The sequence below is a fragment of the Talpa europaea genome, assembly GCF_964194135.1.
Source record: "Talpa europaea genome assembly, chromosome: 3".
Classification (NCBI taxonomy): Eukaryota; Metazoa; Chordata; class Mammalia; order Eulipotyphla; family Talpidae; genus Talpa; species Talpa europaea.
In genome coordinates, this window is record NC_140069.1 from 68,913,304 (window position 1) to 68,928,081 (window position 14,778).

Here is a 14,778-nt window from a genome sequence, read left to right on the forward strand (position 1 = left end):
AAAATTTTACTGAGGATTTTTGCATCAGTGTTCATTAGGGAGATTGGCCTGTAGTTTTCCTTTTTTGTATTGTCCTTGTTCGGTTTTGGTATGGGATGCAGCAAAAGCAGTAATAAGAGGAAAATATATAGCAATAGAAGCTCACATCAAGAAACAAGAAAGAACGCAAAGAAACAACCTAATCTCGAAGCTCAAAGATCTAGAAAAAGAACAACAAAACAACCCCAAAACCAGTAGAAGAAAAGAAATAATAAAAACCAAAGCAGAAATAAATGAAATTGAAACTAAAAAAACAATCCAAAAGATCAATGAAACCAAGAGCTGGTTCTTTGAAAAAATCAATAAAATAGACAAACCTCTAGCCAGGCTCACAAAGGAAAAAAGGGAGAAAGCACAAATAAACAGGATCATAAATGAAAGAGGAGAAATCACAACGGACACAGCAGAAATCAAAAGAATTATCAGTAACTACTATGAACAGTTATATGGAAACAAGTTCAACAATCTAGAGGAGATGGACAAATTCCTACAACTCTACAATCACCCAAAGCTAGATAAAGAAGAAATAGAACACCTAAACAGACCAATTACAAGCAGCGAAATTGAAATGATAATCAAAAACCTCCCCAAAAACAGAAGCCCAGGACCTGATGGATTTACAAATGAATTCTACCAAACATTCAGAGACGAATTAGTGTCTATCCTCCACAAACTCTTCCAAAAAATTGAGAAGTAAGGGATAATACCAAACACGTTCTATGAAGCCAACATTACACTAATATTTTCAAGAAAATTTTAAATTGTGAAACCTATATGTACAATATTGTGTAAAACATATGTATAAAGCTTTTAGAATAGTAATAATACAGTTCCTGAAGCCCAATAACTAGTTTAAGAAATAGAACATTATCAATATTGTAGAACCTCCCCTATCCTGTGGTAATCATTCTCCTCCCCATTATGTTAGTTGTTTTCTTGCCTTTTTTGTAATTTCTTTATCTGTGTATGTGCCCTAAACAGTATGCTTTTTGCATTTCGGAAAGCAGATAGGAATTAGAAACACAGCTGTATAGTGAAGGGTTACTGTTTTCACTGGTAGCAGAAGGATCCTGGGAGACTTGGCTGGGTGGAGACAGGTTTTATTCTTCCCTAAGACATTACAGGAGCCCATTTCAAGAAATTAGATTGACAATGGCCATTGTTAGTCCTGGGAAGCAGAGCTCTCCAGAATTGTGAAGTTGGCTAGCAGCTAACATTTAGAAGAAATAATCATCAGAGAGTGTGAACTACCCTTTAATTTCTCCTTCTCGGTTTCCAGTGGCCTTCCCCCATCTGTTAGGAGGTCAAAGTAAACTTATCTTGTTGGGTAAATGTACACAGCCTAGAAAGCAAATATGGATGGGAGAAGAATGTCAAGTCCATCATCATGGTAGACTAAGTTTTGAAAACTTAGAATAGACTAAGTTATGAAAACTTAGAATAGACCTTCTCTCTAGGTTGAAAGCCTACCCTGTAGTATCTTGATGGAGACAGCTCTCAGCAGCTCTATTCTTGGCTTCCTAATCCCTTCCTTGTCTGTGTCTCTGATTCTTCTCATCGGTGCACCTTTCTTTTCTTTCTTGTGATTATCTTTGATTTCCTTTTCCTCTGTCTCTTTCTTCAGTATCTCATTTATTGGACCACATCCCAAATGGCTTTTTGAGAAAATGTGCATGAGAAATAATTTTTTAAAATCTTGCATAATGAGTAATATAAATACAAGCCTGATGTTTCCTTTCTGCATTCTAATGAGTTATGTTGTATAGGGAGCGCAGTTTCAGAGGATTGTCTTGTCATGTCGTTTCTTTTTTTTATCTACTTTAGCTGATACTTGTGCCTGAGGTAAAAACCGTTATATATAATGTTGGCCTTCTAAAGCTTCTACATTTTAGCCCTAGCTCCTGTAGTGATTTTTTAAAAAATAATTTATTTATTCAAATATGTTTTAAATCATTCTTTTTTTTTTTTCCCACAATGTTTGATTTTTTTTTTCTCAGGTATAGTCCCCATAGAATTTCTGCCACCAATTCACCTGTGCACCATTACTATGGTCCCTTGTTTATTTTTTGTCTTGTTGATCTGTCCATTGGTGAGAGTGGGGTGCTGAAGTCTCCCACTATATATGTATTTTCACTAATGTCTGTTTTCAGATCTGATAGCAATTGTCATATATTTTGGTGCTACTTCATTTGGTGAGTATATGATAATGAGTGTTATATCTTCCTGGTGTATGTCCCCTTAATCATAATGTAGTATCTGTGTCTCTTCCCCTTTTTTAGTTTGAAGTCTATTTCATCTGATACAAGTATAGATGTTCCTGCCTTCTTTTTTGTTCCATTTGCTTGTAGGATTGTTTTCCAACCTTTTACTTTCAGTCTGTATTTACCTTTTGTAGTTAAATGTGTGTCCTGGAAACAGCAGAAGGTTGGATTTTGTTTTTTGATCCAACCTGCTACTCTGTATCTTTTTTTTTTAAAAAGATTTATTTTATTTATACAAGAGCTGGGGTACAATCCAGATGCGCAGAAGGGTGAGAGGATTCGCCAGAGACAGAGTGGGGAACAGACCAGACAGACTGACAAAATACACTGCTGAGGGGAGCAGTGGGCGAGACAGGAGAGGTCTGCTCGCCATGTGGGTTGCTCCGAGGCCCGCGGGGATCAAACCAGCACTGCAGAGGCTGCGAACAACCTCACAGCACTGCACTCAACCGCCTACACCACCAGGGAGGCCCAACTCTGTGTCTTTTTATTGATGAGTTTAGTCCATTTACATTTGGAGATAATATTGATATATTGACATCTGTATTTGCCACTTTGTGTTTTTGTGATTTTATTCCTTGCCTATTCTCTTCTTATTCATTGACATTAGGGCTTTTTGTAGTATTTTTTGGAGTAGGGGTTTAGTTGTAATGAATTTCTGGAGTTTCTATTTGTCTGAGACAGTCCTTATTTTTTCTTCATAGAGGAAAGATAGCTTTGTAGGGTATAGTATTCTTTTTTTTTTTTTTAAAAAAAAGATTTATTTATTTATTTTATACACGCATTGGGTACAGTCAGAAGCGCGGGAGGGTGAGAGAATTCACCAGAGCCAGAGTGGGGAGCAGAACAGGCAGAAGGACTGAAGCACACTGCTGAGGGGAGCAACGGGCTGCAGGCGAGGTCCGCGTGCCATGCGGGACCCTTCTCCGGTGGCCGGGGAGCAGCCGGGGATCGAACCGGTGCTGCAGAGGCTGCAGGCAGCTTCGCAACCCAGTGCTCAACTGCTGCGCCACCTGGGAGGCCCAGGGTGTAGTATTCTTGGTTGGCATTTTTGTCCTGGAGTTTGTTGAATATATTACTTCATTTTCTTTTTGCCTGTAGTGTTTCTTAGAAGTCTGATATCGGCCTAATTGGTTTTCCTTTATAGGTTATCTTTTTCTTTCCCTAGTGAGCTTCATTATTTTTTCCTTGCCTTGGACTGTTGAAATCTTTACTATTATGTGTCTTAATATAGTTTTCTTTTCATTGTGGTTATTTGGTGTTCTTCTCACTTTTTGTATGTCTGTTTTTATCCCCTTCTTCATGCTTGGGAAGTTCTCTTCGATTATCTCCTTGAATAGTTTCTTGGTTCCTTGGCCTCTCTCCTCACTTTCTGGGATTCCTGTAACTCTTTTATTTCCTTTCTTCTTGGTGTCGGATAGTTCTCGAAGTATTTCTTCATTCTTTTTCTTTTGTGCCTCTCTTTCCTTTTCTTTCTTGGCTCTTTTTATTTCTGTATCTCTCAGAGTACTGATCTATTCTTCCATTTTATCAGTTCTGTTTTCGTTGCTTTTCTCAGAATTTTTTAGTTCCTCCATTAAACTTTTTTTTTTAAGATTTATTTATTCATGTATACAAGAACCGGGGTATAGGCCAGATGTGTGGGAGGGTGAGAGGATTCACCAGAGACAGAGCACAGAACAGAACTGGCAAACTGACTGAAATACACTGCTAGGTAAGCAGCGGGTGAGACAGGAGAGGTCTGCTGCACCATGTGGGTATCTCCCAGGCTGGTCAGGATACAGTGCTGTGCTCAACCGCCTGCACTACCAGGGAGGCCCCCTCTATTAAACTTTTTTTTTTAAGATTTATTTATTTATTTATACAAGCATTGGGTACAGTCAAAAGCGAGGTAGGGTGAGAGAATTCACCAGAGCCAGAGCCGGGAACAGAACAGGCAGACTGACAATACACTGTTGAGGGGAGCAGCGGGCATGGCAGGAGAGGTCTGCGTGCCATGTGGGACCCTCACCAGCGGCCAGGGATCGAACCGGTGCTGCAGAGGCTGCGGGCAGCTTTGCAGCCCAGCGCTCAACCGCTGAGCCACCAGGGGAGGCCCCCTCCATTAAACTTTTTTTTTTTTTTAAACATTTATTTATTTATTTATACAAGCACTGGGTACAGTCAGAAGCGCAGGAGGGCGAGAGAATTCACCAGAGCCAGAGCGGGGAGCAGAGCAGGCAGAAGGACCGAAGTACACTGCTGAGGGGAGCAGCAGGCGGCAGGGGAGGTCTGCGCGCCATGTGGGACCCTCCTCCAGTGGCCAGGGAGCAGCTGGGATCGAACCGGCGCTGCAGAGGCTGCGGGGCAGCTTCGCAACCCAGCGCTCAACCGCTGCGCCACCGGGGAGGCCCTCCATTAAACTTTTAATCTCCTGCATTTCTTTCATTTCCTTCTTCAGGGACTCAATTTCATTCTTCAGTTCATTAATTATTTTTCTCATATCATTCTTTTCCTTTTCGTCGTCTTTATAATTTTTAATCATGATGATTTTAAATTTTCTATCTGGCAGGCAAAGAAGTTCTTCCATGTCATTGTTGTTGAGTTCTATTGACCTTCCCCTGAGGGCTTGCTTGGTTATTTGTATTTTTCCTTCTCCCTGTTGTTTGTTTTCTAATTTGTTCTATGCTTTGGGACACTGTGCTGCTGGTACTGGCAGGAATCTTTTTGGTGTGCTCCTTCTGGGTTGTCAGGAACTGGTGGCCAGACCAAGTCCAGCACTGTTACACTAAAGCTCCACAAGGGCAATGATGCTGTGGATATGTTGATGGGTGCTGTCCCTGAAGAACCCCACCTTCTGTGTTTATTCAGTTCCAGAGGGGCATTGTGGGGTCCCTGACTTCCTTTGCAGAGCCTTCCCTCTCTCATTTTCATGGGGCTAATGTGAGGTCCCTGTCTTGTAACTTCCCATCTTGCAACAATGGTGCAGGGGCTGTGCTCACTCCTGGTGCTCACTGTTCCCCCTGTTGGAGGATCCTGCCCAGTGGCGTCTACTCGATTCCAAATTGTGGGTGGGTGTGGGGGCCTCGCTCTGCATACACTTTTCTGCTCACCTGCATCTGCAGACCTCACCCTCTTTGGGTTCCACTGGCGTATCTTGAGGTCCCTATCTTGCAACTCCCCATCTTGCAACAGTCAGCTCCTGTAGTTTTATCACAAATTACTTCTAGTTTTGCTGGTTTGCTTAATGACCTGTTTTCCATTTTGCTTCCATATTTTTGCTCATACCATACATTTTTGGCAATACCTTTAATTTTTGGTGTCAAATCTCATTATGCATGACTGGGGTAGAATGGGTTTGTGGAAATCTGAGACACCCTGCCCCTCCTGGGATTCAAATTAAAAAAAAAGAAAAGAAAAGATAGTAATCCTAAATAGCAGTTTGCCATTAGTGTTGTAATTCATCTCAGTTCTCCAGTATCTTGTTGAATTCTGTTTGTTCTAGGAAGCTGCTCCTTTCTGCACTGGGTGGTGCCATGATTCATGGCACAATTAGAATTACTGACTCATAGTTTTCTCTGAATTCCTATGAGATTTAATGCCTATATTTGTTGTTTTGTATTTAATGACTTGCTGTCTTGGTTACTAAGGAACTCGTTTTTCCGTAAGAGATCTGGTCTTTGTCATTGGTCTCCCTATGACTTTATATAAGTAGATGGTCCACAGATATTATTGATTGGATTAATTATTTACATGTATGAGATGTGCTTGTATAAATTTTACTGTTGGTGTTGACTTATTTTTGAATAGGTTGCAAGTGTTAAAAATTATTCAAAAGAATATAAATGTGGTATCATTGTTCTTTTCTACTACATTCAATTTTAATGAGGTGTGTGGAAATGTGGCACAACAGTGCTTCTAAAGTTATGTGCTCTGAGAATTTCCACAGATGAAAGAGGAGGAAGGGTATAGTGTACAGAGAAAAAGCCCGCATTGCCCTTTCAATTTATGTAGTCTTTGCTCGCTTTTGAAGTTTTCTTGTTTAAGAAGTATCTTGGTTGTCTTAGATTTTAAAGTATTTGATCCATTTTTAAAAACATATAATTAATGTGTGCATTCTTTAATAATATTCTTATTATCTCTGCCTTATTGTTTTCTTTGGTGAAGCTCAGTATTCTCTGTTTTACAGGGAAGAAGAGTCTCTGGTTGAACAGTTTGTGTTTGAAGCCTTGGTTACATATATGGAAAGTCTGGCCTTGGCACATGCAGATGAGAAATCCTTAGGTAGGTCTTACCCAAGCTTTCTGTTTGAATATCATCTTGTTTGCCAAGTTTTTGAGAATTTTTCCACTCAGAGGACAAGCCTCAGATAATCTCTCATAAGCTGGTTTATTATTTTCTTATGCCTGCCCTTTGTGGTAATAAATGGGAAGGGGACATATGCACCTCCAGAATATCATATCCAGTTTGTAAGAGGTTCTATGTCCTCCTCCTCAAATAGATTCCCCATCAACCTTTGGTGGCCATTGAGGTTACCTCCTGGTAGGTCAGAGATTCTTCACAGAGCAGGTGGGACAATTTTATTATGATGCTACAATGAAGCAAGCCAGCTTCCATGAAGACACAAAATGTGAAAATGTATAGGTTATAAATGGTAAAGAAAGCTAAAAAAATAACCATTGAGATGAGGTAAATGTCTCTGAACTTACTAGTAGTTATTTAGAAAGTAGGAAGTAGGTCTCATTACAAGATTGTGGAAAGTAATTTTGGCCATACTTAAGAAATAGTAAGATTCTACCCACCATGAATGTTAAGTCGGTAAAATTTGAGTTTAGAAAAGAAATTAAGTCAGAAATGGGCTAAAGTAGCTAAAAGAGTAATAAACAGTAGTTTTTATAATTCTACTCAGAAGCAATTAGGAATATCATGGAATTTTTTTTTGAAGATTTTATCTATTTTTATGCATACAAGAGTTGGGGTATAGGCCAGAGGTGCCGAGGATGAGGGGATTCACCAGAGACTGAGTGGGGAGCAGAACAGGAGGATCTACTGAAATACACTGCCGAGGGGAGCAGCAGGTGAGACAGGAGAGGTCTGCTGCACTCTGTGGGCTAGCTCCCTGGCTGGGAATTGAACTCATGCTGCAGTGGCTGTGATAGCTGGATAGCGCTGAGTTCTTTAATCCCTGCGCCACCAGGAGGCCCCTCTGTTTATTTTTTTAATAGATCGGTTGAACTGTGTTATCCTTCATGTTGGTAGCCTACTGTGGGCAAAAATATTTAAAATTTAGTTCTTGTCTTTAAGTTGCTTTATCTTGGCATCCCATATTAGTGAACTTTCCCAACAAGTGAAACTTTATTCAAAATTACTGTAATATTTAAAAAGCATAGAAAACAATTTCTCAGTAACAGCAGTCAAAATAAGTTGTGTAAAGTTCCTTTTCTAAATCACCCTGTGCATTTGTGGATTATTTCACTGTTTTATTTCTGTTCTCCTCTAGTGGCTTAATTTCTTTTCATTATTTCTTTTTAAACTCAGATTTTACTGACTTCATTGTGTAGAATCTTACTATTTCTTAATTATGGCCAAAATTGGGCTTCCCTGGCACAAGAGGTTAAGATGCAACCTATGAAGCTGTCTGCAGCCACTGCAGCGCAAGTTTGATCCCCAGCCACATGGCTCAGCAGACCTCTCCTGACTTGCCCACTGCCCCCCTCAGCAGTGTATTTCAGTCAGTGTGCCTGTTCTATTCCCCATTCTGTGTCTGGTGAATCCTCTCACGCTCCACACCTTTGTCCTGTACCCCAGTTCTTGTATTCATAAATAAATAAATATTAAAAAAAAAAAAGTATGACCAAAATTACTTTCCATAATCTTGTAATGAGACCTATTTTCTACTTTCTAAATTGTTGCTAGTGAATTCAGAGACATTTACCACATGGTAAATAGTTATTTTTTCAGCTTTCTTTACCATTTATAACCTACACATTTTCACATTTTGTGTCTTCATGGAAGCTGGCTTGCGTCATTGTAGCATTTATACTTTAGCTTACATACCTAGATGTATGAATGATTAGCCTTAAATTGAGGTATACAAGTTTTGGTCAGTAAGTGGGCTTTGTGTTACTGCAAAGTCTCTCATCTGAAACCTGTTAGGTGAGACTGTGCTTTTACTAGGGAGCAGATGGACAGTTTCCCTTGAAATGTGGTACTGCTGTGTGTGTGAATGTGAATGTATGCATGGAAACCATGTTGTCCTGCACTCTTAAATACAGGTTTTGTTTTTGGACATAGAATAATTTGTATTTTGAGGGGTGAGAAGATATCAACTCTCTTGTAAAATGACCTTTAAAATTTAAAAGCTAAGCCAATAAACTTATAATACTAACTTGTGAATAGTCAGTTTTATATCTTTGAAAATATATTTTTATATTTGAATACAGGTACAATTCAACAATGTTGTGACACCATTGACCACCTAAGCCGCATTATTGAAAAGAAGCACATTTCTTTAAACACTGCCATAAAACGTCGTACGCCACGGTAGGTGATACGACTTTCTTTTCCATTATTTTCCTGACATAAAACTGATTTTCAGCTAATAAAGGAGAATCTAGGAGAAATGTGTGGAAGTAATAAAGAATTCATTTTCTATACAAGGAATTTCCAAAGAAGTGAGAAAGCTTTATGTTTGAAAATGCTTAGTTCAAGTTACAAGTTTGACCTTGATTGGGATAGTGGACTCAATTTCAAAATTAGTTTTGTAACTAAGACACTTTTTTACCTGCACTAATTTTGAATAAAAATTTAATGTGGAATTATTTGACTAGAGTATTTATGAACTAATAGATAATAACTTGAAATCAGTAAGAACTGAAACATCAAAGTGGTAAGATTTTGATACACATGTCATGATAGAATTTTGAAATGAAGCTGCTCAAAATCAAGGCTTGATTATTAACCAGTTGTTTCCAGTCTTTGTTCTCATTTCTACCGTAGCAGGTTTCGTTCTCAGACAGGATGAGGGGATGTTGTACTTCAGTCCTTCTGGGCCTCTGCACTCAGTCCTAGGGCACTCTGGTTTCTGCTATTGGCAACATTTTTGCAGAAGCATTGACTCAACATAAACTGGATATTTCCTCTGTTGTTTAAAATTGATTCTTTCACGTTCTACCATTAGTTGAGCATGCATCAGGATTCCTTAGAGGTGTAGTTAAAGCATAGGTTGCTGGGCCTGCCCTCAAAATTTGTTTCAGTAGATCTGAGGAAGACGAGGCCCAGATTTTGCCTTTCTGCCCAATTCACAGATGATGTTGATGTAGTTAGTCTGGGGGCCACAATTTGAGGAACACCACTTTAGATTTCAACCCCCCTTTTGTTTTAAGGTACTTTGAAAAATAAACATGAAAATACTTGGTGCTGTTCTTTTAAGAAATGCTTTTAAATTTTTCTTGGTAAAAAAACAAATGAATGAAAGTAAGGAGCAATTAGGATTGATTTAACCTATAACATTTTGATTGCATTCTAATGATAATACATTACTAACAAATTGAATGCCTCTTAGTGAGGTTTATACAATGTACTAGTGTGGCAAAATTGAATCTCTGATTTCTGTAGTCTGGGGTCAGTTAAATGTTCAGTGTTGCAGCATTTATTAATTATGATGTGTTATCTCCATATAGAGGATTTCCTTCTGCGGAGCCATTGTGTTTGCTGAATCTCGTCCAGTGGCTTTTAGCCCATTGTGGGAGACCCCAGACAGAATGTAGACATAAATCCATAGAACTCTTTTATAAATTTGTTCCTTTGTTGCCAGGTATGGTATTCTTCGTGATCTTTAGGCCTTATAAGTAATGGATTCTGCTTTTACCAGTCTTCTAACCCTAATTTAAAATGTGATCTTGCCATTATTCAGATGAATGTTACAAATATGTTTCAGATACAAAAAAATTAGTATGTTCAATAATCATTACAGATAATTTGTATGACAAATGATAGACATTTCTCAAGGACTTTCAGAAGGAAAGAAAAAATGCTATTTTTAAGAAATTTTCTTTTTATTTATATATTTTTTTACATCATTGTCATTTTTAAACAATGTTTGCTTCCCCCCACCCCAGTGTAGTCCCCACAGAATTTCCTTCACCAATGCACCCATGCATCATCACCATAGTCCCCTGTGCTCCGCCTTCCCTCCCTCAATCCCTCTCCCTTCTCCTCCCCTGCAGGAAGTTTCTGGTTTATAATTGTTTGTTTGTTCTTGTTTTGTTTTGTATTATTCTTTTTTTTCCCCCATGATGTCTTATTTGGTTTCCCTATATTCCTCCTATAAGTGAAACCATCCGATATTTTTCTTTTTCCTTCTGACTTATTTCACTTAGCATAATTCATTCTAGCTCCATCCATATTGCAGCAAATGGCATGAGTATATCTTTTTTGATTGCTGAATAGTCTTCTGTTGTGTATATATAACACATTTTCTTGATCCAGTCATCTATTTTTGGGCATTTGGGTTGTTTACATAGCTTACCTATTACAAATAGTGCTGCAATAAACATAGGAATATAGATGTTTTTCTGAATCAGTGTTTTTGTGTCCTTTGGGTAAATCCCTAGGAGTGGAATTGCTGGGTCGATGGTAGCTCCATTTTTAGTAGACATACAGCTTTCCACACAGAGTTGGACTAGTTTGTCCTCCCACCAGCAATGTAGGAGAGTTCCTTTTTCACCACATCCTTGCCAACATTTGTTGCTAGTTTTTTGATATGTGCCATTCTCACTGGTGTAAGGTGGTATCTCAGTGTGGTTTATATTTCAATTTTCCTGATTATAAGGGATATTGAACATTTTTTCATATGCCTGTTGGGTACTTGCATTTTCTCTTTGGAGAAGTGTCTTTTAAGTTCTTCTGCCCATTTCTTGAAGGGATTGTTTACTTTGTTTTTGTTGAGTCATGTGAGTTATTTGTATATCTTTGTGATCAGCCCCTTATCAGTTGTATGGAGGGCAAAGATTTCTTACCAGTCAGTGGGGTATCTCTTTGTTTTGGTTAATGTCACCTTTACTGTACAGAAGCTTTTCAGTTTGATGTAATCCCAGGTGATAATCTTTTCCTTCACTTTCTTTGCTTTGGGGGACGAGTCTTTAAAGATGTTACTGAGATTATGTCTAGTAGTGTTTTAACTGTATTTTCTTCTATATATTTTATGGTTTCAGGTCTTATGTCCATATCTTTTACCCATTTTGAGTTGATTTTTGTGCATGGTGTGAGGTAGTGGTCTAGTTTATTCTTTTGCATGTGGTGGTCCAGTTTTCCCAGCACCATTTATTGAACAAACTGTCCATGTTCCATTGCATGTTCTTTGCTCCTTGACAAAGATTAGTTGTCCATATAAGTGTGGCTTTATTTCTGGGCTCTCTATTTGATTTTATTTGTCTGTGTGTATGTTTTTATTCCAATGCCATACTCTTTTAATTATTATGGCTTTGTAATATAGTTTGAAGTTTGGAAAAATAATACCTCTATTCTCCGTTGTTTTCATCAGTAGGGCTTTGGCTATTCACAATTTTTTGTGGTTCCACATGAATTTCATCAGTATTTGTTCTGTTTCTTTGAAGAATGTCATTGAAATAGCATTGAATCTGTAAATGGCTTTTGGTAGGATGGCTATTTTAATAATGTTAATTTTCCCAATCTGTGAGCAGGGGATATCTTTCCATTTCTTTGTGTCTTCTTCTGTTTCTTTTAACAATGTTTTGTAATTTTCTTTGTATAGATCCTTTGCCTCTTTTGTTAGGTGTATTCCAAAGTAATTGATTTTTTTTTTGTTTGTTTCAATTATAAAAGGGTGGTTTTCTTTATTTCTTCTGCAAGTTTGATTGTTTGTATATAGGAAGGCTACAGATTTTTGTGTGTTGATTTTTTATCCTGCTACTTTACTAAACTGGTTGATTATTTTGATTAGTTTTTCTGTGGAGTTTTTGGGGTTCTCTATGTATATTTTCATATCGTTTGCAAGTAGTGATAGTTTTACTTCTTATTTCCCTGTTTGGATTCCTTGTATATATTTCTTTGGCCTTGTTGTTCTGGGTGGGACTTCCATTATTATATTGAAGACCAGTGATGAGAGAGGAGAAAAAAATGCTATTTTGATCTTTGTAAAAAAAATTTCTTAGTCAAATTATAGAGGAAATCAATTGAGATTTCTTAGTATCATGTTTCATTCCACTACATTTTTTGCTTTTCTGTTTCATTTAAAAGAGGTAAAGAAAAATGAAATTCACTTAAGACTCAGAAATTTGATATTATTGAAATAATGCATTTGTTCTATTTTAACATGTAATTAATAAATTGCTAAACTCTTGTCTGAGTATTTCACATCATTGTGATACTAAAGGAAAACAGTGAACCTTGCCATTCTACCATCATATAATTTGTATAAAATTAACAAGCTCTCCTTGACTTACCTCTTCTATGTCCTCAACCTCTTGATATCTATTTCCACAATGGTTTTTAAGTGTTAGTGACAGGAGTCTCTTTATGTAAGCAATCTTTTATCCAGAAGGAGTGTGGGTACAGGATACTGGAACACCCATTTACGTGTTTAGTGTGGCATCTGACAAGTGCAGGTGTGTCCTGTAACATGTTAGGGACTCCTGAATGCTAGCACTCAATGATGGGAACTTGGCACATGAAAGCTATAGCAGATATGACCAAGAGACTCACATCCATAGTCATGATGATGAGGCTAAAAAGAAGTAGGGGTGAGCAGATTCCCAGTCTTCTCAGAGTGCTTTCCACCACATCTGGGGTCTCTTTTCTTCCTCATATTTCTCTGTGTTGTTCTTTTTTCAGATCTGTTCTTCTGTGTCCTTTTTTAAAAAAAATTCTTATTTTTTAATTTTTTTAAAGTATTTATTTATGCATACAAGAATGGGGGTATAGGCCAGAGGTGTGGGAGTAAGAGGATTCATCAGAGACAGAGTGGGGAACAGAACAGGTAGAATGACTGAAGTACACTGCTGAGGGGAGCAGCGGGTGAGTCAGGAGAGGTCAGCTGCACCATGTGGGTTGCTCCCTTGCCGGCCAGGGATCGAACTCGTGCTGCAGAGGTTGTATATAGCTTCATAGGTTGCGTCTTAACCCCTTGCACCACCAGGGAGTCCCAAAAATCTTATTTTATTGATTTACCATTTGTTTATAAAACTATGTAAATTCAAGTATACAGCTTCCTACCTTCACAAGTGCATGTTCTTCCCACATCCACCACAATGCTCAGGTGCCACTATACCATCATATTTACCCACTCTACCCCCCACTTTTCTCCTCCACACCTGTCCTCTTTGATAACCATCATATTTTTAACAGAGTCTGAGATTTTTTTTTGTTGTGTTTGGTAGTTTACTTCCTTTGGTTATTTGTAGTCTAAAAATGATAGAAACCATCCAGTTATTGTCTTCCAGCAATGTTGAATAAATGTCCTATTTCTCCACACCCTCTCCAACACTTGTTTTGTTTTGTTTTTGATATAAGCCATTCTCACAGGTTTGTGGTGAGAACCCATTGTGGTTTTGATATGCATTTATTTGGTAATGAGTGATGTTGAATATTTTTTCATGGGCCTTTGGAGTTCTGTATGTCTCCATAGGAGACATGGCTATTATAGGTCTTTTGCTCCTTTTTTGATTGTTCTGTGTCCTTTCTTTCTATAATACTTGAAAGAAAAATATTTTTTATATTTTTTAAAAATTTTTTTAAAATTTTATTTTTATATTCCCCATACAATTGCAACCCCCTTATTTTGACCCCAATCCCTCTTTCCCTGCCCACCCCCATAGTGTGTCTCTGGTTCATAGTTGTTTGTTGATTTGGATTTTTTCTTTCTTATAGCTATTCTTTTTCCTGGTCCCTTATTTAGGTTTTCTAGATTCCTGCTATGAGTGAGACCATCCGGTATTTTTCTTTTTCTTTCTGGCTTATTTCACTGAGCATGAACCCTTCCAGCTCCATCCATGTTGCTGGAAATTGCATGAGTTTATCTTTTTTGATTGCTGAGTAATATTCCATGGTGTATATGTATCACATCTTCTTGATCCAGTCATCTATTTTTGGGTATGTGGGTTGTTTCCAAAGCTTACTATTGTAAATAGTACTGCTATAAACATAGGGGTGCAGGTGCCCTTTGGAATTAATGTTTCTGTGTCCTTTGGGTAAATACCTAGGAGTGGAATTGCTGGATCATATGGAAGCTCTATCTTTAGTAGGTTGAGGAATCTCCACACAGCTTTCCATAGTGGTTGGACCAGTTTACATTCCCACCAGCAGTGCAGGAGAGTTCCTTAGAAAAATATTTTTTAAAACACACATCATTTGACACCTTTGTTTAATCCTCACTATACTTGCTGTTTGGTAGACACTATTCTGAATACTTTTTTTAAAAAAGATTTATTTATTTATGCATACAAGAGCTGGAGTGCAGGCCAGAGGTGCAGTGGGTGAG

At 38.0% G+C, this 14,778-nt stretch overlaps 1 protein-coding gene across 2 annotated transcripts in view; it reads left to right on the forward strand.

Annotated features, from left to right (window-relative positions):
- The window catches only part of PRKDC (protein kinase, DNA-activated, catalytic subunit), a gene marked incomplete at both ends in the record, with an annotated part of 233,410 nt that overhangs the window by 42,500 nt on the left and 176,132 nt on the right, over positions 1-14,778 (forward strand). For both annotated transcript variants that reach the window (XM_084229434.1, XM_084229435.1), the window contains 3 exons: positions 6,469-6,563; positions 8,723-8,822; positions 9,962-10,095. In XM_084229434.1, the coding sequence (XP_084085560.1) occupies positions 6,469-6,563; positions 8,723-8,822; positions 9,962-10,095 (329 nt within the window). The remainder of the gene's footprint in view (positions 1-6,468; positions 6,564-8,722; positions 8,823-9,961; positions 10,096-14,778) is intronic.